The following is a 27288-nucleotide window of genomic DNA, read 5'->3' as shown; positions in this document are numbered from 1 at the left end:
TCCACTGATGCGACATGATCGATGCATCGATTGGTAGCCTGTGTCTCCCCCATGGATCCACTTACAAATTAAAACGATTCCTACATTTGTAATTTTGTAGCTGTGTCCCCAGGGAAGCTGTAAACCAGTAGACATTGCACAAGCTAATCTTAAAGCTCAGCCACAGTAAGACCCAGGAGTGAGTCTCTGATAATATTTCGGCTAGGTGTACGATAAAACACATCACATAGGGAGCAACATATGACCATTAAACTTTGTCAAATTGAATACTGCATTTTGCCTTTAGGATTGGTGATGGATAGAGCTAGCTATGGTGAAAGTAATTAATCTAAAGCCCATTTATAATGCCAACTATACTTTGGCTGAAATACTGTATTCGACCTCCCTGCCCCAAAATTGTAGAGAAGTACATAGATGCACTGCAAGTACTAACTATGTCTGAACATTGCTGTTCAAAACCCTTCAAGTTAAGTTGATCTATGTGCTCAATGGAATGCTTTCCCTGTAGGCCTTAACTGCAGAGGATGTCAGCAAAAGTAATTGATACCTGTTCATGATGCAAAGCAGCTGTCTATCTTTATTGATAATAGCTCTTAAAAATTATTACAGCACATCGGTTTATCACAAGGGGGATAGAATATAAAAGCAGAGATGTCTTGCTGCATCTGTACAGGGCATTGGTGAGGCCGCAGCTGGAATACTGTGTGCAGTATTGGTCCCCTTATTTGTGGAAGGATATATTGGCCTTGGAGGGAGTGCAGAGAAGGTTCACCAGGTTGATACCAGAGATGAGGGATGTTGATTATGAGGAGAGACTGAGCAGATTGGGTTTGTATTCATTGGAATTTAGAAGGCTATGGGGGGATCTTATAGAGACCTATAAGATAATGAAGGGCCTGGATAGGGTAGAGATGGAGAGATTCTTTCCACTTAGAAAGGAAACTAGAACTAGAGGACACAACCTCAAAATAAAGGGGGGTCAGTTTAGGACAGAGTTGAGGAGGAACTTCTTCGCTCAGAGGGTGGTGAATCTCTAGAATTCTCTGCCCACTGAAGTGGTGGGGGCTACCTCGTTGAATATGTTTAAATCACGGATAGATGGATTCCCGATCGGTAAGGGAATTAGGGTTTATAGGGATCAGACGGGTAAGTGGAACTGATCCACTTCAGATCAGCCATGATCTTACTGAATGGCGGGGCAGGCTCGAGGGGCTAAATGGCCTACTCCTGCTCCTATTTCTTATGTTCTTATCAACACTACCTCATTCCTCCCACAATACTGTGAATTTTATTAGGTCCCCTGTTCCTGCCAATATTACCTTAAATAAAAGCTGCTGAATTTACTTTCACATAGCCATGTTCTCCCATACTGTACGTCAACACCATTTTAAAAGACCACAAAGCTAAATGTAAAGAACATTGCTTGCTCTAATTAATTACAATAAAAAAACCAAGAGCTGGCTGGTTAGGAAAAACTAGAATACACACCTGATTACCTCCCTGACCATGGCACCCAAACAAAGACAGATGTGCTCCTACAGGACTATGTTCTGGCGCATTGTAATCCAAGCACTCCGACTGAATTCCTGCACTCCGAATCTAGAAGAAATGTCCCATGTTAAAAACAATCCAGTAAAAAGAAACACCAAAACCACCCTGAGTTTGATCCATTCACATGCCAGACATTGAGTGGATGGTTAGCATTCCAATGAGATGGTGTAGTAACTATTAAAAGGATTCAAATCAAATGGCCTAGAACTAGAGGGCACAGCCTCAAAATTAAGGGGGGGGTCAGTTTAGGACAGAGTTGAGGAGGAACTTCTTCTCTCAGAGGGTGGTGAATCTCTGGAATTCTCTGCCCACTGAAGTGGTGGAGGCTACCTCGTTGAATATGTTTAAATCACGGATAGATGGATTCCTGATCGGTAAGGGAATTAGGGGTTATAGGGATCAGGCGGGTAAGTGGAACTGATCCACTTCAGATCAGCCATGATCTTATTGAATGGTGGGGCAGGCTCGAGGGGCTAGATGGCCTACTCCTGCTCCTATTTCTTATGTTCTTATATTCTACATTCTACGACTGAAGCTGGTGCAACATTCCTGTGATGCGATGTGTGCATACACGCACGCACACAGTGTTTTCTGTACTCCCACACAACTTCACCTTCCAGGTCTCGAAGTTCCTTGTAAATTATGGCACAATAGCTGCTGAAGAAAGCTGTGCCCAAGTGAAGTACATCAGAAACTCCCTGGGCAAGATTTTCCAGCTGCATCTCCCCCAAGACCAGAAATTCCCGCCCAAGGTCAACGGACCTTTGTATGGTCCTGTCCCGTCGCTACGATTCCCGTGGTGGGCAGGACAGGAAAATTCCACGCCACATGTCTGAATTTCCTGAATCATTTGCACTGCTCCCAAGTTATGTCGACTGAAATCACAATTAACTAATTCACGAGATACGAAAACATAAATGCACAAGACCTGAAAACTTACAAAAATTATCAATGGGTATAAGTTTACACTTAAATATTTAGGTAGTACAGTCCAAACTGGCATAACAGATTTGTGATATTTGAGAGCTAATTTCTCAGGGGCCCAAAAGAAACTTACTGAAACCTGGGCTATACTTAACAAAGTGCTGTTAGTCTTAGTGTAACTGGAAACCATGGATGAGCTGAGATAGACACAGAGACATGCAATGTTACAGACATGGAAGCTGGATAACTTCGTGATGGTGAGGATTTGGGTTGGAAGCTCAATGTAGAGCCCAAACAAAACCTTAGCCGTGAACAGTTTAATTTAACCTGAGAAATAGGGAGTTTCTTGAAACAAAAAGAAATAAAGAGTATGGGGAACAAACAGGGACTCGATTCGGTTGTGAAAGGAGAAAAATGACTGCATTGACCCAAATGTTCTGTTATTGTAGAATTCTCTAGTGCCGAATTCTACCTGAATTTGATCATAGTTACAGACCAAAAAGTTTTACACTTCTCTCCAAATTCTAATTTTTTTTAAAATTAGGCTGAATCCAACTTTTACAGGACAAATTGCTATCAGCCCATCATACTTGCAAAAGATCTCAGAATGAGCTGTCCCATGTCCCTGCCTTTCCATGGACCCTTTAAACATTCTGCTCCCAAGAAGAAAGCAGTTAAGTAGGTAACCACCCACCAGAGCTAACTTCCTCTTTAAACACTGCAGAAATGGTTTTGGAGTAAGGAGGAAGAATTGTCATATCTGCTTACCGCTCCATGCCAGTTAGGACGATCCTCTGGCACGTGCAATTCTGGGTATATATTCTTCAAATACCAGTTGAAACTATTGCATTTCAAGCGTTCCCGGAGCAGCTTTCTTTCAGAAATGTCTCCATATTTTTCCTGAAACAAAGGAAATGCTTTACAGTGAAGCATTCGAAATCTCAGGCTGATTGACTGTTCCGCTTCACTGTCCATCACATGTCCGGAGTTTGCACCCAAAGATAATGATGAACGAGTCAGGGATGTCAGCTGATAGAAAAACAAAATACTGCGGATGCTGGAATCTGAAACAAAAACAGGAAATGCTGGAAAATCTCAGCAGGTCTGACAGCGTTTATGGAGACAGAATAGAAATAACACTTTGAGGTTGGCAAAGGGTTATCCAGACTCAAAACGGTAGCTCTATTCTCTCTCCACACATGCTGTCAGACCCGCTGAGATTTCCCAGCATTTTCTGTTTTTGTTGGCTGATATAATTGTATTATAGTTGGCATGTCTGCCAGCTTGGAACACATCAGTATATATTGAGGAAAACTTTGCAGGGTTGACTGAACCTCAGTTTCAACCTGATCCAATACCTGGATTGCTGCCAGTCAGTCCACCTGTTTACTACTGTTATAATTATGTACTGTTATTAAACTTGCTAGGTAGGCAGTTCATGGTACTAATCACAATGAATACCAACAGTCACTTGCTGCTCAGTGGCTAGGTGTAGGTGACAGGGTCAATTTTGAAAGAATATTCCAAATTTGCCCTCATAGGATGAGACTTCCCTGCCCATCTTGCTCTGCACTCCCATACCCGAAAGCCGAAAAGATCAAAGACTAATTCTGGTGTCACATTCCTGGTGGCAAATGACATGTATTAATGATCATTTTGACAGAAGGTGGATTGAATACGACCAACTTTGGAATCAAGATTACAGATCAGAATGTGCAACTAATTCGGATCTGTCTTCATCGTAATGTTATGTTCAGTGGGCTAAACAGATGAACTAGTAAAAGCTGCTTCCTTCCATCAGTCTGTTAATCACCATGTTTATAATGCTGTGAAGACTATCTTCAATGCCATGGTTTCGGTAACTTAGGAAAGCTTCTCTAATACAGTCTGGTAAATATACAATATGTAAAAAAATGACAATTCAAATTGACTGGTTTTTAAACCAGGAATAATTCTAGCTGTTTAAAGATAATAGAACCTTCATTATTCACCTAAGCTTATCTGATATAATTTTATGGAACAGTTTCATTGTGCAACACAGTAATGTTTTGCTATTTGGATTTCATTTTTCTTGGTGAATGAATTGACCATGTTTTTGTTATCTGTGCTGCACTTGTCTCCATTCCCATGTCTGTGGAACTTGTTATCATCCATCAGTCTCCAAGTTCCACAAATCCCCTCCACTCCACTCCACTGTGGCAGATAATGCAGGTTCCACTGTAAATTATGGATGTTGAACATTAACCTCATGGCTCAGTACCTTTTTAGCTGGGGGATTCCGGTAATAGAAGTGTACTTTGTATTCATCCATCCACACCTCAGCTGCTCGCACAGTATTTTGGAGGAAATTTGGTCGAGCATAAGGAGCACGCTTCGGAAAAACGTGGCCTACATGTGAACAGGGATCAATTTCCAAGGTGCCTCTACATTGCCATATCTTTTGAAGTAATTTCAAAACAAATTAACACAAGGAATACAACTAGCAAAATACTACAACACCAATAGAATCATAGTCATCAGCATAGCACGCCTCTTTATTAACACAATTACACAATGCCTTTAACGTAGAAAAACATTGTCACAAAGAATCAATTAAAAAAATAGAGGAGGAGGGGAGCTTTGGATGATGGGAAGTTGCATGCAAGGATAGAGAGGAATTCCAGAACATAAGACCTCGGCAGATGAAGGCACAGCCACCAATTGAGGTGCAAAGTGAAAGGGGTGAACCCAGAGCCAAAGTCAAAAGAGGGAATGTTTGATTGGAGGTGGGTTCTGTATGATTGCCAACTCTGGTTGGAGATTTAATTACTTGACATTTGCAAACATTATTGTATGTGCCTTATAAAGGCTGACTCTCTTGTGACTGAGTATCTTTTCTCATGATTGTTCCAAAGGAACTTCCAAGAACCAAAAGGCTACCCAGCATAAATGGGCAAAGGAGGGAAGCCAGGAATGGATTGAGGGGAAACTGTAGTCAGGAATGATTTGCATGGAGGAATTTTGAGTTCAGCAAAAACTCTAAAACTGCACCAATAGTAATATTGGTAACACCAATTCCCCTCTGCAATAACTTACTGATGGTGTATCTGTAACCAGTAATAGGTGTAACAGGTCCATATGCAACTAACAGAAGTGTGCAAGTACCTATGCCACATGGAATGCAGCAGTTCCAGAAGGCGGCTTACCACCACCTTCCAAAGAACAATTAGAGATGAGCAATAAAAGCTGGCCTGGCCAGTAATGCACACATCCCATGATGGAATAAATTTAAAAATCCTGGTGGTAATATCAAGAGGAGAGAACAGTGAAAGTGGGAGAGAGTACAGGTTTGGATAGTCGGATGCTCTTTCCTAGGGTAGAAAAGTCAAGTACTAGGGGACATAGGTTTAAGGTGTGTGGGGAAATATTTAGAGGAGATGTGCGAGGCAAGTTTTTTTTTTACACAGAGGGTGGTGAATGTCTGGAATGCGCTGCCTGGGGAGGTGGTGGGAGCAGGTACAATAGTGGGATTTAAGGGACATCTAGACGAATATATGAATAGGATGGGAATGGAAGGATACGGACTCCGTAAGTGCATACGGTTTTAGTTTCGGCAGGCACCATGATTGGCGCAGGCTTGGAGGGACAAAGGGCCTGTTCCTGTGCTGTACTGTTCTTTGTTCTTTATTCAAGATAAGGCCAAATACTGAGGGGAGAGTGTGGCTAAGGAGGTCAATAACTACAGAATTGTGACAAATGGAGGATAAAAGGTTAAATAGTCGGAAATTTGAAAGTGTAGTTCTAAGTGCCTGGGGAAGGGGAGTGGGGTTGGAAGTGGAATGGGGCTTGAAAGTGATGAGGAATGATTGGAAGAGATCAGAAGTATCCTAATACGTGATGAAGACCATAGGAGTAGAAAGGTCACAGGAGATCGAGAGGATAGCAACAACATGGATACTAAAGTGTATATCTAACAGTCAGTTGGCAGCGTGGTGAGGGCTGCAGAGAAAGTTTAGTGAATTCACCATGGATAAGGAATTTCTCAGAGGTTCAGAGAGAAAAATGGAGGATATCATAGCGAGAAACCTAGGATAAGGGGAACTATAGAGAACAAGGATTTTAAATGAGTGATATGAAGGATGGAACAAAGTGCAGTCCTCAAGAGGAGAAGATCCCACAAGAGGGAGAAAATGAGTGATAATGAGTACACTGCCGCTGGTAATTTGTACAACGCAAATGGACAAGGAACAACCTCCATTGAAGGAGACTTCTGAAAGGGAAAAGATGGCATCAACAGCAAGACAGTTTCAGTCTATAATGTCAGTTGATTCAGTGCACAATAAGATTCTAAAGGCAAATACAGGCAGGACAATGATTGATCATCAACAATTTACATCAATATTGAGCATTTAACACAGCAAAATATCCCAAGGCACTTAAGTAAGAGCACTACCAATAAAAGTACTTTTGACATTTCTGAGGTAGAAGGAAAAATCAAGAAGGGTGACCTAAAGCTTGATCAAAGAGCTAGGTTTTAAAGAGCATCTTAGGGGTGAGAAAGGTAGGAACATGAAGAGGTTTAGGGAGGAAATGCCAGAGATAGCTGGAATTCTAGCTTAAAACACAATCACCAAGGGTGGCGTGAATAAAGATATGCAAGAATCCAGAATTGGAGGCATAAGATAGTGCAAAAGATTTTGGGGCTGGAGGGGATTTACACAGGGAGGAGGTAGAGCATGGGAAGATTTGAAAACAAGGTTGAGAATTTTAAAATTGAGGTGGTGTTGGGTGGGGTGGACTGGGTGAAGCTCAGCAAACACAGGGATGATGGGTAAATGAGGTTTGGAGCAAGATAAAGTATAAGCAACAATGTTTTCAAATGATATCAGCCAAGGCGCAGCATGCATATGAGAAGGAGAAGGAGGCCAAGGATAAATTCCTCAGCAAGCATGGGAAGCAAATCCATTTCAGGTGATTCTCTGCCTATGATTAGGTTGATGGGAAAGGAACCAAGTTAAGGCAATTCCACCAATCTAGGCAATGGAGGAGAGGCTTTGGAAGAAGATAGTGTGGCCAATTACATCGCAAAATGGAAACAGGTTGAGATGGACGAGTAGGGATAATTAATGATCAAAGTCACAAAGAATGTAATTTGTGACTTCACCGAGGACTTTTCTGGTACTGGACTGGAGGAATTCAAACATGAAATTGTGGGAAAGATGGGCACAGATTTGGGAAATGATGATATGTTCACAGAGAGGGATAGAAGGTTGGAAATAGGGCACCGATTTGCAGGTATTGTAAGGTCAAAAGAAAGTTTATTTTGAGAGGGTAACAACAGCAGATTTGGAGTAGGAGGTGATGGTACCAGAGAAAAGCAAACAAGGGAGCCATCAACAAAATCAACCAACCTGGGGCACAGAAACGGAAGTTGAGTGACCAAGAGATTCGTTGGAATAGGTTAAAAAGAGCAGAGAGTGGATTTCATTGGACAAGTTTGGAAAAAGCACAAGTTAAGGGATAGTACAGCTGAGAATGTTTGTGAAGTTTGTCCTGAAGGTCCAGGGAAAGAGACAGAAGAGGCAGGTACAGCTGAATGGGTGATCTCCATCTTTGCAAAGAAGAAAATGAGCTCCTTGCACTTACTGCCAAAGGCAAGGTTGGATGAAGGTTGGGTCAGGTATTTAACATTCTGGTTTTAGTAGAGCAGGAATTGACAAGGTGGTGGAAGCAGATTTAATAGTAACTTTGAAAAAAGCATCAGATATATACTTGAAAAGGAATAATTTGCAGGGCTATGGAAACAAATTGGATAGATTCACTAGTTGATTCCAGAGTCGAGAGGGTTGGCTTATGAGGAGAGACGGAGTAGACTGGGGCTATACTCCCTGGAATTCAGAAGAATATGGGGAGATCTTATAGAAACATACAAGATTATGAAGGGAATAGATAAGATAGAAGCAGGGAAGTTATTTCCACTGGTAGGTGAAACTAGGACTAGGGGGAAAGCCCTCAAAATAAGGGGGAGCAGATTTAGGACTGAGTTGAGAAGGAACTTCTTCACACAAAGGGTTGTGAATCTGTGGAATTCCCTGCCTAGTGAAGCAGTTGAGGCTACCTCATTGAATGTTTTTGAGGCAAGGATAGATACATTTTTGAACAGTAAAGGAATTAAGAGCTATGGTGAGCAGGCAAGTAAGTACAGCTGAGTCCACGAAAAAATCAGCCATGACATTATTGACTAGTGGAGCAGGCTCGAGGGGCCAGATGGCCTACTCCTGCTCCTTATTCTTATGTTCTTACGTATAGTTCTTTCAAAGAGCTAACATAGGAGGATGGGCAAAATGGCCTCTGCCTATGCTGTGATTCCTTGCTTAGAAATTATCTTTGCATTCCTGGTTGACCTTGAAATAGCAAGTAGTTTACATGATGGAGAACATATCCTGAATGTGCTTTGAAGCAGACTAGCCAGATTTGAAGATAAATGGTTAAACTAGTTCTTCTCCAAACACATTCAAAACCCCTAACCCCTGGACTTAAAAAAAAAAGGTATTAAAGGTGGTGGGAATGGAGAGATATGGAAAACCAATCGCTGCCAAAGTGCCATGTAGAAGTCATAGAGTCAGAGTTTCATAGCGCAGAAAAAGGCCCTTCAGCCCATCGTGTCTGTGCCAGCCATCAAAAACCTATCTATTCTGATCCTATTTTCCAACACTTGTTCTGTCGCCTTGTATGCTATGGCTTTTCAAGTGCTCATCGAAATGCTTCTTAAATGTTCTAAGGGTTCCTGTCTCTACCGCCCTTTCAGGCAGCGAGTTCCAGATTCCCACCACTCTCTGGATGAAGAAGCTTTTCCTCAAATTCCCTCTAAATTTCCTGCTCCTTGCCTTAAATCTATGACCCCTGGTAAAGGGAAAGGCTTCTTCCTATTCATCCTATCTATGTCCCTCATAATTTTGTACATTTCGATGAGGTCCCCCCTCAAGACTTCTCTGCTCTAAGCAAACAACTGCTCTGGGCTGGAGCATAGCTGAAATGCTCCAGCCCAGACAACATCATGGCCAATTTCCTCTGCACCCTTTCTACTGCACTAATATCCTTCTAATAGACCCTACAATACCTGCAAATCGGTGCCCTATTTCCAACCTTCTATCCCTCTCCGTGAACATATTATCATTTCTCAAATCTGAGCCCATCTTTCCCACAATTTCATGCTTGACTTCCTCCAGTCAAGTACCAGAAAAGTCCTTGGTGAAGTCGCAAATGACATTCTTTGTGACTTTGATCATTAATTATCCCTACTCGTCCAACTCAACATGTTTGCAGTTTTCGACATAATTGGCCACACTATCCTCTTCCAAAGCCTCCTAATCCTTCCAGAACTGCATATAGTACTCTAACCATGGCCTAACAAGCATTTTACACAGCTCCATCATAACATTCCTGCTCTTTTATTCTTCGCCTTGGCGAATAAGGGCAAGTAACCCATATGCCTTCTTAACCACCTTATCTTCCTGTCCTGCTGCCTTCAGGGATCCTTGGACATGCACCCCAAGGTCCCTCTGGTCCTCGGTACTTCCTAACGTTCTACCATTCATTGTGTATACCTTGCCCTGTTAGTTCTCCCAAAATGCATCACCTCACACTTCTGAAGGTCAAAGGCTAGCTATTTAGAAATTTGAAAGTGCAGTGACAAGTGGCTTGAGGGAAAGGTTATTCCAGGGACAGACACAAGAAGTGGGTTCAGAGAGGTAAGGGAAATATGGGTATAGAGCAATAAAAAGGAAATTGCCTCAGACTGCCTTATCAGTGACAGTAGTCATAGAGATAGCCAAGCTACATGAGATGACAAGATCGCAGAGGCCGACACGCATGTGCATTAGAGAGCTAATCTGTAGGATCAGAGTTAGGTAAGAATGAGGGTTGTAAGCCCAGAGGAAAGAGAACAAGAAGAATGGCAAAGGAGATCAAAATCACCAAGGATGAGAAGTTGCTCAGTGCAATGGCTGAGAGAGGATAGCAGAAAAAGCATCTCAATGAGAACTTTGTCATGATATTTGGGTGGATAGCACAGAAAAAAAGATTTTAAATGAGAGACATAAAGAATGAAATAAGGTGATATTGCCAGACGAAGGTGTGTGATGATTTACAGATAGGAGCCAGACAACCGCCATGACAGTTTGAGTGGAGCAAGTGGTTGATGGTATAACCAAGCAAGTGGCATTTATTAGGAGGAAGGTGTCAACACTTCTCAGCCTTGTCTCTGTTAAGGCCATAATGTCAATGTGCATGTAACATGTCAATGCCAACAAGTTCATGGATGGCAACTACTTTATTTGCAGGTCCACTTACATTCTGGCAGGAGGTATGGAGCAGCAGCAGTGAAAATTGACTGACTGGCAGAGTGCACAGGGACATCATTGAGAAAGATGGGAAGGAGGGTGGCAAGATTTGCCCCCAGGAGGTGCAGAGATCAAGGCGGTCAGGGAAAAGAATGGGATGAGACAATTAAGGTTGCTGCTCGTTACAAGAGAATGACTCAGTGGACCTTTCTGAGGATGGCAAAAGGGAAGCCGTAGGATTATTGAAGATAAGTCAAGCCAGTGACAGTGGTATAAAAGTAGGAAACATAGAAAATAGGAGGAGGAGGCCATTCAGCCCTTTGTGCCTGCTCCGCCATTCATTATGATTATGGCTGATCATCCAACTCAATCGCCTGATCCCACCTTCACTCATATCCTTTGATCTCCTTCACCCAAATGCTATATCTAATTGCTTTTTGTTTTGGCCTCAACTATTTTCTGTGGTGGAAAATTCCATAGGTTGACCACTCTCTGGGTGAAGAACGTTTTCCTCATCTCTGTCCTAAACCATCTACCCTGTATCCTCAGACTGTGACCCCTGGTTCTGGACATCCCCACCATTGGAACATCCCTCTTGCATCTCCCCTGTCTAGTCATGTTAACATTTTATAAGATCCCACCCATTCTTCTCAACTCCAGCGAATACAATCCTAACCAACTCAATTTCTCCTCTTACGTCAGTCCTGTCATCCCAGGAAGCAGTCTGGTAAACCTTTGTTGCACTCCCTCTATAGCAGGATATAAGGAGACCAAAACTGCACACAATGTTCCAGGTGTGGCCTCACCAAACATTGTATGATTGCAAACAAACATTCCTGCTTCTGAACTCAAATCCTCGCGCAATGACGGCCAACATACTGTGGATGGAGAAAGAACAGCTACAACAAAAATGTATCAACAATAATGGCAATAGTGGCTTTAAAATGGCTATTCTGGCTGAGAGTGAAGCATGCTGGGATTTTTGGTCAACTTATAGATTAAAACCAGATGGAAGTCGTAAAGAGGCTCTGGTCTGGGAGCTGTGATCTGAAGCTTCCTGTGTTGGCACAGATAAGGGAAGTTGTTGTTTAACTGAGACAATGTGACTGATTTATATGACTGCTGTGTCAAATGAACTAAGTGTAATTGCATTGTTCAAAAGTAATTTAATTGGATGTTCAAACTATGTGATTGGTTTCTAACTACACAATTGGCTGGATGACAGAGAATCTTCCGGAAGTGGGTGGACAATTGTGAATAAAGAGACATGCAGTCCTTTGTTTGGCAGTGATAACTCGAATAGATCAACAATTGCAAGAAGACCTGTGTCCTGAAGAATGCTTCAGAGAAGGAGACAATCGAGGATATTTCTTAGCCAAGGTTTTCCTAAACTCAGCAGCATCTATTTTCAGTTAAATAGTTAAAGTTGATGTTCAGTTAAAGTTGAAGTTCAGTAAAGAGTTAATGAGTTGCAACTGTTTATGTCTGAGTTGGTACCAGAAGTGTTAAATAAAGAAATAATTGAATTACTGTCCTTGTTTGTCTCATTAAACTGGAATGCTTGGAAAGGTGTTTAAATTAATGCTGTATAACATACCATTTGTCTTTTTCACTGCCTGCTACACCTGCGTGCTTACCTTCACGAGGACACCCAGGTCTTGTTGCACATTCCCCACTCCTAATTTATGGCAATTCAGATAGCAATCTTCCTTCCTGGTTTTTGCTACCAAAGTGGATAACCTCGCATTTATTCAAATTATACTGCATTGCCAATCATTTGTCACTCAACTTATCCAAATCACACTGAAGGATCTCTACATCCTCCTCAAACTCACCTTCCCACCTAGTTTTTTGTCATCTGCAAAATTGGAGATATTACATTTACTCCCCTCATCCAAATCATTAATATATATTGTGAATAACTGGGGTCCCAGCACTGATCCCTGCAATACTCCACTAGTCACTGCCTGGCTTTTGGAAAAAGACTAGTTTATCCTTACTCTGTTTCCTGTCTGCCAACCGGTTTTCTATCCATCTCAATACACTACCCCCCCAATCCCATGCACTTTAATTTTACATGTTAGTCTCTTACGTGGAACTTTGTTGAATGCCTTCTGAAAGTCCAAATAAACCGCATCCGATGGCTTCATTAACTCTACTTGTTACATCCTCAAAATTTTATGATAGATTTGTCAAGCATAATTCCCCTTTCATAAATCCATGCTGACTCTGTCACTGTTTTCCAAGTGTTTCGCTATAAAATCTTTGATAATAGATTCTAGAATTTCCCCACTACTGATATCAGGCTGACTGGTCTATAATTCCCAGTTTTCTCTATACCACCCTTTTAAAATGGTGGGGTTACATTCGCCATCCTCCAATCTGTAGGAACTGTCTCAGTGTCTATAGAATCTTGGAAGATGACCACCAATGCATCCACTATTTCTTGGGCCACTTTCTTAACTACTCTGGGATGTAGATTATCAGGCCTCGGGGATTTAAAGGTCTTCAATCCCATCTGTTTCTCCAACACCATTTTTCTACTAATACTGATCTCCTTCAGTTCCTCCTCTCACTAAACCTGGTGTTCAAAGAACAAAGAACAGTACAGCACAGGAAACAGGCCCTTCGGCCCTCCAAGCCTGTGCCGCTCCTTGGTCCAACTAGACCAATCGTTTGTATCCCTCCATTCCCAGGCTGCTCATGTAACTATCCAGGTAAGTCTTAAACGATGTTAGCGTGCCTGCCTCCACCACCCTACTTGGCAGCGCATTCCAGGCCCCCACCACCCTCTGTGTAAAGAACATCCCTCTAATATCTGAGTTATACTTCGCGCCTCTCACCTTGAGCCCGTGACCCCTCGTGAATGTCACTTCTGATCTGGGAAAAAGCTTCCCACCATTCACGCTATCTATCCCCTTCATAATCTTGTACACCTCTATTAGATCTCCCCTCATTCTCCGTCTTTCCAGGGAGAACAACCCCAGTTTACCCAATCTCTCCTCATAGCTAAGACCCTCTATACCAGGCAACATCCTGGTAAACCTTCTCTGCACTCTCTCTAACGCCTCCACATCCTTCTGGTAGTGCGGCGACCAGAACTGGACGCAGTACTCCAAATGTGGCCTAACCAGCGTTCTATACAGCTGCATCATCAGACTCCAGCTTTTATACTCCATACCCCGTCCTATAAAGGCAAGCATACCATATGTCTTCTTCACCACCTTCTCCACCAGTGTTGCCACCTTCAAGGATTTGTGGACTTGCACACCTAGGTCCCTCTGTGTTTCTATACTCCTGATGACTCTGCCATTTATTGTATAACTCCTCCCTACATTCTTTCTTCCAAAATGCATCACTTCACATTTATCTGGATTAAACTCCATCTGCCACCTCTCCGCCCAATTTTCCAGCCTATCTATATCCTGCTGTATCGCCCGACAATGCTCTTCGCTATCCGCAAGTCCAGCCATCTTCGTGTCATCCGCAAACTTGCTGATTACACCAGTTACACCTTCTTCCAAATCATTTATATATATCACAAATAGCAGAGGTCCCAGTACAGAGCCCTGCGGACCTCCAGCCAGAAAAAGACCCTTCGACCACTACCCTCTGTCTCCTATGGCCAAGCCAGTTCTCCACCCATCTAGCCACTTCTCCTTGTATCCCATGAGCCTTAACCTTCTTAACCAACCTGCCATGTGGGACTTTGTCAAATGCCTTACTGAAATCCATATAGACGACATCCACGGCCCTTCCTTCATCAACCGTTTTTGTCACTTCCTCAAAGAACTCCACCAAATTTGTAAGGCACGACCTCCCTCTTACAAAACCATGCTGTCTGTCACTAATGAGATTGTTCCGTTCTAATTGCACATACATCCTGTCTCTAAGAATCCTCTCCAACAACTTCCCTACCACGGACGTCAAGCTCACCGGCCTATAATTTCCTGGGTTATCCCTGCTACCCTTCTTAAACAACGGGACAACATTCGCTATCCTCCAATCCTCAGGGACCTCACCCGTGTCCAAAGAAGCGACAAAGATTTCCGTCAGAGGCCCAGCAACTTCATCTCTCATCTCCCTGAGCAGTCGAGGATAGATGCCATCAGGCCCTGGGGCTTTGTCAGTTTTAATGTTCCCTAAAAAACCTAACACTTCCTCTCTTGTAATGGAGATTTTCTCTAACGGGTCAACACCTCCCTCCGAGACACTCCCGGTTAACATGCCCGTCTCCTTCGTGAATACCGATGCAAAGTATTCATTTAGGATCTCCCCTATTCCCTTGGGTTCTAAGCATAATTCCCCTCCTTTGTCCCTGAGAGGTCCGAATTTCTCCCTGACAACTCTTTTGTTCCCAACGTATGAATAGAATGCCTTAGGATTCTCCTTAATCCTGCCTGCCAAGAACATCTCGTGACCTCTTTTTGCCCTTCTAACTCCCCGTTTGAGTTTTTTCCTACTCTCTCTGTATTCCTCCAGAGCTCCATCTGTTTTCAGGTGCCTGGACTTAACATACGCCTCCCTTTTCATTTTAATCAGATCCTCAATTTCCCTGGTTATCCACGGCTCTCGAATCCTACCTTTCCTATCTTTCCTTTTTACAGGCACATGCCTATCCTGCAGCCTTATCAATAGTTCCTTAAAAGACTCCCACATGCCAGACGCGGACTTACCCTCAAACATCTTCTCCCACTCAACATCCACCAATTCCTGCCTAATCCGGTTATAGTTAGCCTTCCCCCAATTTAGCACCCTGCCCGTAGGACAACACTCATCCTTGTCCATTACTATCCTAAAGTTAACAGAGTTGGGGTCACTATTTGCCACATGTTCCCCTACCGAAACTTTGACGACCTGACCGGGCTCATTTCCCAGAACTAGGTCCAGTATAGCCCCCTCTCTAGTCGGGCTATCTACATACTGTTCCAAAGAACCTTCCAGTACGCATTTTACAAATTCCTCCCCGTCCGGACCCCCAGCTCTAAGCACTTTCCAGTCTGTGCCAGGGAAATTAAAGTCCCCCACTACAACAACCCTATTTTTTCTGCACCTATCCAGAATCTCCTGACATATCCTTTCCTCCACTTCCCGTGGGCTGTTGGGTGGTCTCTAGTACACCCCCAGCATAGTGACTGCACCCTTCCTGTTTCTGAGTTCCACCCACAGCGACTCAGTACATGACCCCTCTAAGTTGTCTACCCTCTGCACCGCGGTAATATGCTCCTTAACTAATATCGCTACTCCCCCACCTTTTTTAGCCCCTCCTCTGTCTCGCCTAAAACACTTATACCCCGGAATATTCAGCTGCCAGTCCTGTCCTTCTTTTAACCAAGTTTCCGTCACCGCAACCACATCCAAATTTCGCATAAGCATTAAGGCCCTAAGTTCGTCTGTTTTACCCATTACGCTCCTCGCACTGAAGCAGATGCACTCCAGACCTCCAGGCCCACTCAGGTCATCCTCCTCCAGAGTGCTCCTCTTCTTAGCTAGCCTTGCCCTGGCCCCCAGCTCAACCCCAGCCTCGGTATTTACTGACCTCCTGTTTTGTTCCCCACCCCCCTGCCACACTAGTTTAAATCCTGCCGAAACACTCTAGCAAAACTCCCAGCCAGGATATTTGATCCCTTCCAGTTAAGGTGTAACCCATCCTTTCTGTACAGTTGCCATCCTGACTTGAAGATTTCCCAGTTATCTATGAATTTAAAACCCTCCCTCTTGCACCAGTCCTTTCCCCAACATTTCTGAAGAATTGTGTTTTTTGAGGATAGATTACCTAAGGCAGAAGAAACAAAAGGAGAAATGAAAGGAGGCGTACAGTGGGAGGGCTAAATAAAAAAGGGAGCGAGGTCAGAAATAGAAGTGACAGACCTGGTTCCAGAGTGGCAGTCAAAACATGGACATGAGAAAACTAAGCTACATGGGCAGCAAGGTTACGTGTTAGCCCAAGATGGAAGCTGTGCCAATGATGTAGTGGTGAATGGAGTGATCAGGACAGAAATAAAGCTGCTGACATTAGAACCAACAAGTCAAATGGTTGCTGCTCGTAAGGAGGCAACGACGGCCCCATCACTGCATCCTACAGATAATGCTGAGAAAGGCACAAAGGGTTGCTGTGTTCCCATATAATTACAACTGTTTGCACAATACTTACCCGAAAGGACAGTTCTAGATTCTCTCCTCCCCAGACCTCCATCCCTGTGTCATAGGTGCCCAGGTATTCAAAGTACTTCTTACTGACCGCAAACAGCCCCCCTGCCATCGTAGGTGATCTGATGAGAGATGCAGTTTTTCCATTGTGTTCATTTAGTTTTGCTTAAAAAAATCAGTCAAGAACAAAAACAGCAGAGTGAATCAATTGATTTTTACTTCTTTTCGAAGATATGGAATTCAGGTCCAGCCACAATTCAGCAGATAATGTTAGTGGTGTAGTTTGATATAAGGGACCAGAGAGGTCTTTGTTCTATGTTGAATTAACTGATTTAACTGGTGTAGAATTTGGGATATTGCAATTTGTTTCTGTTACAAAGAACTGGGGAGGAGAGAATTAACAATACAGCCAAGATTCCTGCTCTCACAATTTAGTGCTCACAGCAGGTGAGAACAGACACTGCCTTAACTGTGCTAACAAAAAAAAACTGCTGGAAATGCTCCGCAGGTCTGGCAGCACTGGTGGAATGAGACCTGGAATGAGTTGACTGTCCAGATGAAAGGTTATTGACCTGAAAAGTTAACTCCATTTCTCTCCCCGCCAATTCTGCCAGACCTGTTGACTCCTTCCAGCTTTTTCTGTTTTTTTATTTTAGACTTCCAGCATTTGCAATATTTTGCTTTTGTCTGATTAAATTGTGATGGTCATCATGCTAAATAAGCCAGGCAACATTCAGGTTCTCACTTCACCTAACGGCAGACAATGATTTATGCGATGCGCTGGAGGGCGAACAATGCCAAGGAACAATGAAACAATAGGACAGCAATAGAATCTACAATCTTAAAAACAAGCAGACCATAGATCTTATATTGAAATAAAATCTGAAAAGGAGGCTTATTTCTTGCCTATGTTTACTCAACAAATTTAAATTATTGGTTCCTACCAGCATTCATTTGCATTATTAGTGACAGCTTCCTGTAAACAATGTTCCTCCAGAGTATGATAAAAAATATATTCTTTATTTCCATCCCATTCCACATACAATATCTACAGTTTTAAATGCCCAGTATTCATTACTTTTTCTTCAAATATTTTTTAACCATCAACAAGTGCTAAATGGAATAAAACTAAAAAATAAGTGGCATTCTATATTACGAATCTTGAAGTTACAGGATTTTTTTTTAAATGCATTCTAGACTACTGCATTTTAAATGCCTCCATTAATTTAATGGAATGTTTTAAGGATAGTACTGCATTGAATATATTGCATTAAGATGTTGACCAAAATCTATTTACCTAATTGGGTCTATTCTTGATTTCCTTCTTTTTCTTTCATGCCCAGGGACAGCATGCCACTGGAACGTAAGACGCCAGTCAAATCCACCAATCATCGGTTCCCCTGTCTGCATGTAAAATGCAAAAGTGCTCCAATCGATAGTGTCAATAACTGGGCATACGACAGCAGTCTCATTCTCACTAATCCTAAAAATAAAGCAGATTTTCATAAATAATACATGGGGGCAAGCATAAACTTTAATAGGTTCCTACACACTCTGGTGGCTGTAGTTACTGTAAGAAGTCTCACAACATCAGGTTAAAGTCCAACAGGTTTATTTGGTAGCAAAATCCACTAGCTTTTGGAGCACTGCTCCTTTGTCAGGTAAGTGGGAGTTCTGTTCTACAGGACAGTTAGTGGCCTGGGCTTGCAAAATCTCACTAACTGTCCTGTCTGGAGACAATACACATCTCTTTATCCTGTTCTTAACGCTCTCTCCACTCACATTGTCTGTACCTTTAAGACTTGATTACCTGTAAAGATTCGCATTCCAACCATTATTTTGTAAATTGAGTTTGTGTCTTTATATACCCTGTTTGTGAACAGAACTCCCATTGCCTGACAAAGGAGCAGCGCTCCGAAAGCTAATGGATTTTGCTACCAAATAAACCTGTTGGACTTTCACATGGTGTTGTGAGACTTCTTACTGTATTTAGCCCAGTCCAACGCCGGCATCTCCACATCATGGCTGTAGTTACTGCCAGCTGTTTTGTCACAGCACAGTAAATCAGGAATTACAATGTAGTTGTGAAGTGGGTGTGGTAGCGGGTTCAACATGGATAGTGGATTTTACAAGCAGTACACCAATGGTGGATTGAGATCATTTTCACAACTCTCGAGTGGCAGCATTGCTGTACGGCCAGCGTTTTAAAGTTGTACGGGTGGAGAGTCGAGAAAGAGACATACACGGAGGAGGAGATGACACAGTGATCCCCAGCATTTTGTGAAAATTGTGTCAGATGCGGCCCTGGTTGACAGACACCAATACACAAAGTACATTGGAGCAAAGATGTACATAATCTTACCTCGCTAACAGTGGCTCCAACCAGCCGGGGACACACTCGCAATGACAATCCAGGAATGTGAGCACATCTCCAGTAGAAAACGTTGCACCAATCAAACGAGCACGTACCAGTCCCTCCCTCTTATTGGTTCGAATGAGGCGCACCCGCTGAAGGTTACTGATATACTGCTCCAGTTGGGACTTCAGATAAACTAAAATATTCAATGATTAATGACATTATTGTATTTATATTGATTATTTTCAGGTCAGCATAGAGCAGAGCATCATAATGCACTGCAACAGTAAAGCAATTTTTCTGTATACAAATATTAATAACCAGGGCATTGGATTTTACACATATAAGCTGAACAAAAATAGCCAACTAAGGGGTCGTGGGTCACTGTCTGTGTGCAGTTTGCACATTCACCCATGGGTTTCCTCTGGATACTCCGGTTCCTCCCACAGTCCAAATACGTGTAAGTTAGGTGGATTAGCCATGGGAAATGGGCAAAGTTATGGGGATAGGGCGGGGGTTTGGGCCTGGCTAAAATGCAATTTCAGAGAGTCGGTGCAGACTCAATGGGCTGAACGGCACTGTAGGGATTCAATAGTTCTAAGTTGACATTACATTGTTAAGCTCTGTTGTGAGAATGATCATAAAAAACTTAAAACAGCATTTAGCAAGCTGGATGATTTGACAAAATGTTTACTTGTCTTTATGGTGTGGCAAGATCGTCAATTAATGCTAATCGATAATGGCCTTTAAACAGGTGGTGATGAGTCACCTTCTTGAACCAAGAATTCCATGTGATGTAGGTCCACCTAGTGTTGCTTGGTCAAGAGTTCTTGGATTTTGACTCAGCGACAATGAAGAACTGTCCAAATATTTCCAAGTCAAGATGGTGCACAACTGTAGATAAAGAGTTTGTTCTTCTAGCTGATACAGGTCAAGGCTTTTGAAGGTGCTGCTAGGCTGTTATGAGGCAAAGGGATGTCAGCCTTACTGGCAAGGCCAGCATTTATTGCCTGTCTTTAATTGCCCTTGAGCAGATGGTGGTGAGCTTCCTTCTTCAAACACTGCAGTCTACGTTGTATAGGTATTCCTACAGTGTGGGAAGGAGTTCCAGGATTTTTCCACAGTGAGAGTGAAGGAACTGCAATATATCCCCAAGTTGGGGTGGCATGTGGTTTGGAGGGGAACTTGCAGATGATGGTGTTCCCATAAATCTGCTGCTCTTGGTCTTCTAAGTGTTCGAGATCATAGGTTTGGAAAGTGTTGTTGAAGGGACCTTAGCAAGTTGCTGTAGTGCATCTTGTAGATGGTATATACTGCGACCACAGTGCATTGCTGGTGGAGAGAATGCATGTTTAAAGATGTGGGTAGGGTGTTGATCAAGCAGGCCGCTTTGCCTTAGATGTGAGCTTGTTGAGTATTGCTGGAACCACAACACATCCAGGCAAGTGGAGAATATTTCATTATACTCTGGACTTGCGCCTTGTAGATGGTGGACAAGCATTAGAGAGCCAGGAATTGACTTATTTGCTGCAGAATTCGCAGCCTCTGATCTGCTCTTGTAATCACAGTTTTATATGGTTGATCTGGTTAAGTTTCTGGCCAATGGTCACCATCAGGATGTGGATGATGAGGGATTCTGTGATGGTAATGCCAAGGTGAAAAATGGTTAGATTCTATTTTGTTTGAGATGGTCACTGGTGAAGCAACTGCAGATGGTCAGAAGTTTAGGACACTACCCCGAGGAACTCCTGCAGTGATGTCCTGGGACTGAGATGAATGGGCTCCAACAACCCCAATCATCTTCCTTTGTGCCAGGTAGGACTCCAACCAGCAAAAGGCTTTCCCAGTACCCAGTCATTTCACTTGTGTTAGGGCTCCTTGATGTTGCCTTGATCTCAAAGGCATTTACTCCCTCCTCACCTTTGGAATTCAGCTGTTTAGTCCATGCTTGGATCAAGGCTATAATGAGGTCAGGAGCCGAGTGACCCTGACAGGCTAAACTAAGCACTGGTGAGCAAGCTTTTACTGAGTAACTTCCACTGCAACAAAATCTCCTATCACTTTGTGGATGATCAAGAGCAAACTGGTGTGACTGTAATTGGATTTGTCCTCCATTTGGTGGTCACAATGTTGCTAGGCAACTTTCAACATTGCCAGCTAGATGGCAAAGTTGTAGCTGTACTGGAAGAGCTTGGCTCGCTGCATGGCTAAAGTCATCAAGTTATAGCAGTACTGAATGAGGCTATTTGGTCCATCAAGTCCATGTCAGCTCTCTGCACAACAATCCAGTCAGTCTCATACTCCCACTCTTTTCCCACACCCTGCAATTTTATTTTCCTCAAGTGCCCACCCAAGTTACTTTTGAAATCATTGTCACGGCTTCCGTCCTCCTTGTATGCAGCGAGTTTCAAGTCATTAACACACGTTGCATAAAAAAAGTCTTCTGTATTGCTAACTTGTGAACTCATGGGAAACTCTTTGATGGGATGTACATTACTTAGGAGAGATCTTCCAAACCCTCGTCATACCCAGAATATTATCTGTCCGAACTTGTTAAAAAGGCTATCTGGAGAATGGTATTAAACTCAGTGGGCTCCTTTCTTTTGGGGAGAGATAGCATCTCTCTCATTTAGCTTCTTTGGGATCAGTCTTTCTCAACCTGACGTTGAGAAGGATCATCTGAGAGACGCACCTGAACCAGGATTATCCCAAAAAGGGGCGAGGATTATAATTAACCACATCATGCGATGGTACTCTCAGTCTGAAAATATTGCAAAGGCAGAGCTACACTAAAACTAGTTAATGTCCTTACTTCGATCACTATAGTCATCAACAAGAATGAGTTCTTTAAGAAGAACAGCAGGAGATGTTTCCAGTACACTGTGAATTGTGCGGAGAAGTGTAGACCAGGCCTCATTATAAAATGCAATAACGACAGAAGTGGTAGGAAGTTTCCTATAATTGAACTGTTTCGCCTTGCACCTGAAATGAAGCAGAATTTTCACATGATCAAGCAAATCATAGTAATTATAAGTAGCTTTAAGACAAAGCTCACAAGACCAACTAAGCATCATTTCAGTTTTGATTTATGGAATACTTTCACTAACTACCTAAATTAAAGTATTATTGAGCTAACAAGAAGCCAGAAATCTCCCAGTTTGTAAATAGTGACTAATTCTGCTGTAGGAACACCAATCAAGGATTAAAAAACATGAGCATTTCCATCTTCAACTTCAAGCATGACTACTGTGGAGAAAATAGCTGAAGTAGGGAAAGTAGGGAGATAACTAAATAATACCCCACTGTGTAACAGATTTGTATTATAGCACACTGCAACACGGAATGTGATAAAATCAGGTTCATGGCAGCAAGTCTTCATACATTGCGCTCTCATTCTCAAACACATATTGAAGTGGAGATACTTATCCACAAGGAGGAAGATAAATGAATAAAGGAAATTGACAGAGGCCATTACATCAGATGCCACTGACTGCTCTTGTATGTTTCCTTGCAACCCATTACTGAGCAATATTAGGGATCAAATTGTTGACCTGTCTGCTTGCTCAGGGAATGGTGAATAGCAAAAAGGAAACTAAATAGAAATATTTCTTCAAACTATAATAAAATAAGATACTAGTAAGCCCTCAGATAAGAAATTTAATCAGATTTAGTTATCAATAATACCAATTTGAAAATGCACTTATTACAGTGAAATTAATTCAATTTTAATAGTTGCATTCTTAATATTAATTTGAATTGTTTGCTCCATACCAATGAAATAAATAAAATACTATGCCCATGTGCGCAGCTATGAGGTAGCAACATTTAGCAGTGTTTTTGACTATGATTCTTCATTGGTACAAAAATGACTGAGCCTCCATAGTCCTCTGGGGCAGAGTCAAGTCAAGCAAATTTAAAACAAATTCCCACATTTCTTTTTGGTGCTTGGGCAGCACGGTGGCACCGTGGTTAGCACTGCTGCCTCACAGCATCAGGGACTCAGGTTCAATTCCGGCTTTGGGTGACTGTGTGAAGTTTGCACGTTCTCCCCGTATCAGAGTGGGTTTCCTCCGGGTGCTCCGGTTTCCTCCCACAGTCCAAAGATGTGCAGGTTAGGTGGATTGGCCATGCTAAATTGCCCCTTGGTGTCTCAAGATCTGTAGGTTAGATGGATTAGTCATGGTAAAAGGTGTGGGGTTGCAGGGATAGGGCGGGGAGAGGGCCTGGGTAAGATGCCCTTTCGGAGAGAGTCAGTGCAGACTTTCCTTATTTCTCTCCTTACAGATGCTGCCAGACCTGCTGAGATTTTCTAGCATTTTCTCTTTCGGTCGGTGCAGACTCGATGGGCTGAATGGCCTCTTCTGCACTGTAGGGATTCTATGATTCTGTGATAATTATGCATGGTCTACTACAGGTTCGAAAAGCACTTACTCAGGCATCCGATCATCTTGGATGTGGCGATGCAGCGATACTTTATCACTTACGTAAACATTTATAGCGTATCTCTCAATACTCTCCTCTTCTTTCTTTTTCTCATCAGCATTCAGCTGCAAATGCACAGCCTTACCCAGCTCCCCTGGACTACGCATATCAACATCAGGTTTCTCATATACTGGGCGTGATAGATCCTCACTTTGCTGATTAGAAAGGGCCCTGTATTTCCTCTCCTCACCACTGCTCTGTCCAGCAGAGCTGCGAATAGTGGAGATTGACAGTTCTAAGATGACGTAAGTAATCCACAATAAGCTGATCAGAATACAGCTCTTCCCAAGCCAGCTCCATTTGCGTTTCACACTGATCTTCATGGTGCGTCAATAATGATCTTCTTGTGGAGATTGAAGGATAGAATGTAGCTGGAAATTCTGTAAAGGGACAGTTGAGAAATTGGGTAATAGGCTGTCAAAGGGCATTAAGTTTCACTAGTTTGTAAAAAAACATAACTGAACAAAGTACTACAGAAACCTTTGATTTTCTCCAAGTCAAAACGTGCCCAATAAAGTTAATCTGGTCATTGACAAGAAGTTTTGGGTTTTAGTTCATTCCAATTCTTTTTTTCCCTCCCATACCTCATTTTGAAATTGATTTTTTTTTTCCCATGGTCACACATGCTTCAGAAACAAATTCACTCCCAAATCTTTGCGAATGCTACTTTCCAAATAAAAGTACTGCTGGTTTTCTCTCCATAAGAAAGTTTGATGGTGGATCATCAAATTACTGGGCTATAAATTGTGACCACTGTCATGCCACTTCCTACATATGGATCTCATGCCCTGGCAAACCAGATGTTGCAGTCTTATGACTTTATTGCCCATGCAACTATCTCACACTCTTCTTATCCTCACAATCTTAGATCATTAAGATCCAATGCACTTTATTTATCTCCAAACCACTCAGGAAGATGGTATTGTCAATGCACTGCAATTTCACCAAGCTCAGATTCCATGTCAAATAACGAGATTTACTTTTTAAAAAATTAATCTCTGATACAATGACTGCTGTTAAGGCCTGATCTTTCATTCTATGTGATGTCTTTGACATCAGTCAATGCAATAAACTAGCACTGGCTTTCATATCAACAAGAACGATCCAGTTTCTAACACTTTTGTTCCCTCTCTCCCTTAGTTTTTCAAGCCTGATAAAGATCAATTTGTCTCTCAGGTCAGTAGCTTAAATTTCCCACTAGCTGTTGAACGGCCCTGAGGCATGCCAAATTGTTTGCAACAAAAGAAAATATATTCATGGCTTAATACCTCCTCTGATTGAATAATCCATTGGATGGTATCATTTATCCTTCCAAATCGAAGTCTTTCTGCCAGGATAGAGTAGAGTTGAGGAACCACAAAGGCAAAAAAACCATAATGGGAGTTATGTACAGGCCTCCTGACAGTGGTCAGGACCAGGGGCACAAAATGCACCACGAAATAGAAAGGGCATGTCAGAAAGGCAAGGTCACAGTGATCATGGGGGATTTCAATATGCAGATCGACTGGGTAAATAATGTTGCCAGTGGACCCAAAGAAAGGGAATTCATTGAATGTTTACAGGATGGCTTTTTGGAACAGCTTGTGATGGAGCCCACGAGGGAACAGGCTATTCTGGACTTAGTGTTATGTAATGAGCCAGACGTGATAAAAGATCTTAAAGTAAGGGAACACTTAGGAAGCAGTGATCATAATATGGTAGAATTCAGTCTGCAATTTGAAAGAAGGAAGGCAGAATCAGATGTGAAGGTTCTACAGTTAAATAAAGGTAATTACAGGCGCATGAGGGAGGAACTGACAAAAATCGACTGGAAGCAGAGCCTAATGGGAAAGACAGTAGAACAGCAATGGCAGGAGTTTCTGGGAGTAATTGAGGACACAGTGCAGAGGTTCATCCCAAACAAAAGAAAGGTTATCAGAGGGGGGATTAGGCAGCCATGGCTGACAAAGGAAGTCAGGGAATGCATCAAGGCAAAAGAGAGAGCCTATAATGTGGCAAAGAGTAGTGGGAAGTCAGAAGATTGGGAAGGCTATAAAAACAAACAGAGGATAACAAAGAGAGAAATAAGGAAGGAGAGGATCAAATATGAAGGTAGGCTAGCCAGTAACATTAGGAATGATAGTAAAAGTTTCTTTAAATACATTAAAAACAAACGGGAGGCAAAAGTAGACATTGGGCCGCTCCAAAATGACGCTGGTAATCTAGTGATGGGAGACAAGGAAATAGCTGAGGAACTTAATAAGTACTTTGCGTCAGTCTTCACAGTAGAAGACATGAGTAATATCCCAACAATTCAGGAAAGTCAGGGGGCAGAGTTGAATATGGTTGCCATCACAAAGGAGAAAGTGCTAGAGAAACTAAAAGGTCTGAAAATTGATAAATCTCCGGGCCCAGATGGGCTACATCCTAGAGTTCTAAAGGAGATAGCTGAAGAAATAGTGGAGGCGTTAGTTATGATCTTTCAAAAGTCACTGGAGTCAGGGAAAGTCCCAGAGGATTGGAAAATCGCTGTTGTAACCCCACTGTTCAAGAAGGGAACAAGAAAAAAGATGGAAAATTATAGGCCAATTAGCCTAACCTCAGTTGTTGGCAAAATTCTAGAATCCATCGTTAAGGATGAGATTTCTAAATTCTTGGAAGTGCAGGGTCGGATTAAGACAAGTCAGCATGGATTTAGTAAGGGGAGGTCGTGCCTGACAAACCTGTTAGAGTTCTTTGAAGAGATAACAAATAGGTTAGACCAAGGAGAGCCAATGGATGTTATCTATCTTGACTTCCAAAAGGCCTTTGACAAGGTGCCTCACGGGAGACTGCTGAGTAAAATAAGGGCCCATGGTATTCGAGGCAAGGTACTAACATGGATTGACGATTGGCTGTCAGACAGAAGGCAGAGAGTTGGGATAAAAGGTTCTTTCTCAGAATGGCAACCGGTGACAAGTGGTGTCCCGCAGGGTTCAGTGTTGGGGCCACAGCTGTTCTCTTTATATATTAACGATCTAGATGACGGGACTGGGAGCATTCTGGCCAAGTTTGCCGATGATACAAAGATAGGTGGAGGGGCAGGTAGTATTGAGGAGGTGGGGAGGCTGCAGAAAGATTTAGACAGTTTAGGAGAGTGGTCCAAGAAGTGGCTGATGAAATTCAACGTGGGCAAGTGCGAGGTCGTACACTTTGGAAAAAAGAATAGAGGCATGGACTATTTTCTAAACGGTGACAAAATTCATAATGCTAAAGTGCAAAGGGACTTGGGAGTCCTAGTCCAGGATTCTCTAAAGGTAAACTTGCAGGTTGAGTCCGTAATTAAGAAAGCAAATGTAATGTTGTCATTTATCTCAAGAGGCTTGGAATACAAAAGCAGGGATGTACTTCTGAGGCTTTATAAAGCACTGGTTAGGCCCCATTTGGAGTACTGTGAGCAATTTTGGGCCCCACACCTCAGGAAGGACATACTGGCACTGGAGCGGGTCCAGCGGAGATTCACACGGATGATCCCAGGAATGGTAG

At 42.6% G+C, this 27288-nt stretch overlaps 1 protein-coding gene across 2 annotated transcripts in view; it reads right to left on the bottom strand.

Moving 5' to 3' along the window:
- The window catches only part of poc1bl (POC1 centriolar protein homolog B (Chlamydomonas), like), a 48230-nt gene that overhangs the window by 8832 nt on the left and 12110 nt on the right, over positions 1-27288 (bottom strand). Inside the window, exons 2-10 of one of the 2 annotated variants that reach the window (XM_078237575.1) lie at positions 25053-25111; positions 23734-24164; positions 22115-22284; positions 19309-19498; positions 18244-18429; positions 16951-17068; positions 4736-4912; positions 3244-3375; positions 1489-1599 (exon numbers count right to left, since the gene is read on the bottom strand). In XM_078237575.1, coding sequence (XP_078093701.1) covers positions 1489-1599; positions 3244-3375; positions 4736-4912; positions 16951-17068; positions 18244-18429; positions 19309-19498; positions 22115-22284; positions 23734-24107 — 1458 coding nt within the window. In that variant the 5' untranslated portion in view covers positions 24108-24164; positions 25053-25111. The remainder of the gene's footprint in view (positions 1-1488; positions 1600-3243; positions 3376-4735; positions 4913-16950; positions 17069-18243; positions 18430-19308; positions 19499-22114; positions 22285-23733; positions 24165-25052; positions 25112-27288) is intronic. The other variant, XM_078237567.1, reaches the window with a different exon arrangement.

Source organism: Mustelus asterias, chromosome 2 (assembly GCF_964213995.1).
Source record: "Mustelus asterias chromosome 2, sMusAst1.hap1.1, whole genome shotgun sequence".
In the NCBI taxonomy this organism is placed as follows: domain Eukaryota; kingdom Metazoa; phylum Chordata; class Chondrichthyes; order Carcharhiniformes; family Triakidae; genus Mustelus; species Mustelus asterias.
This window is presented reverse-complemented; position numbering and strand designations above follow the sequence as displayed.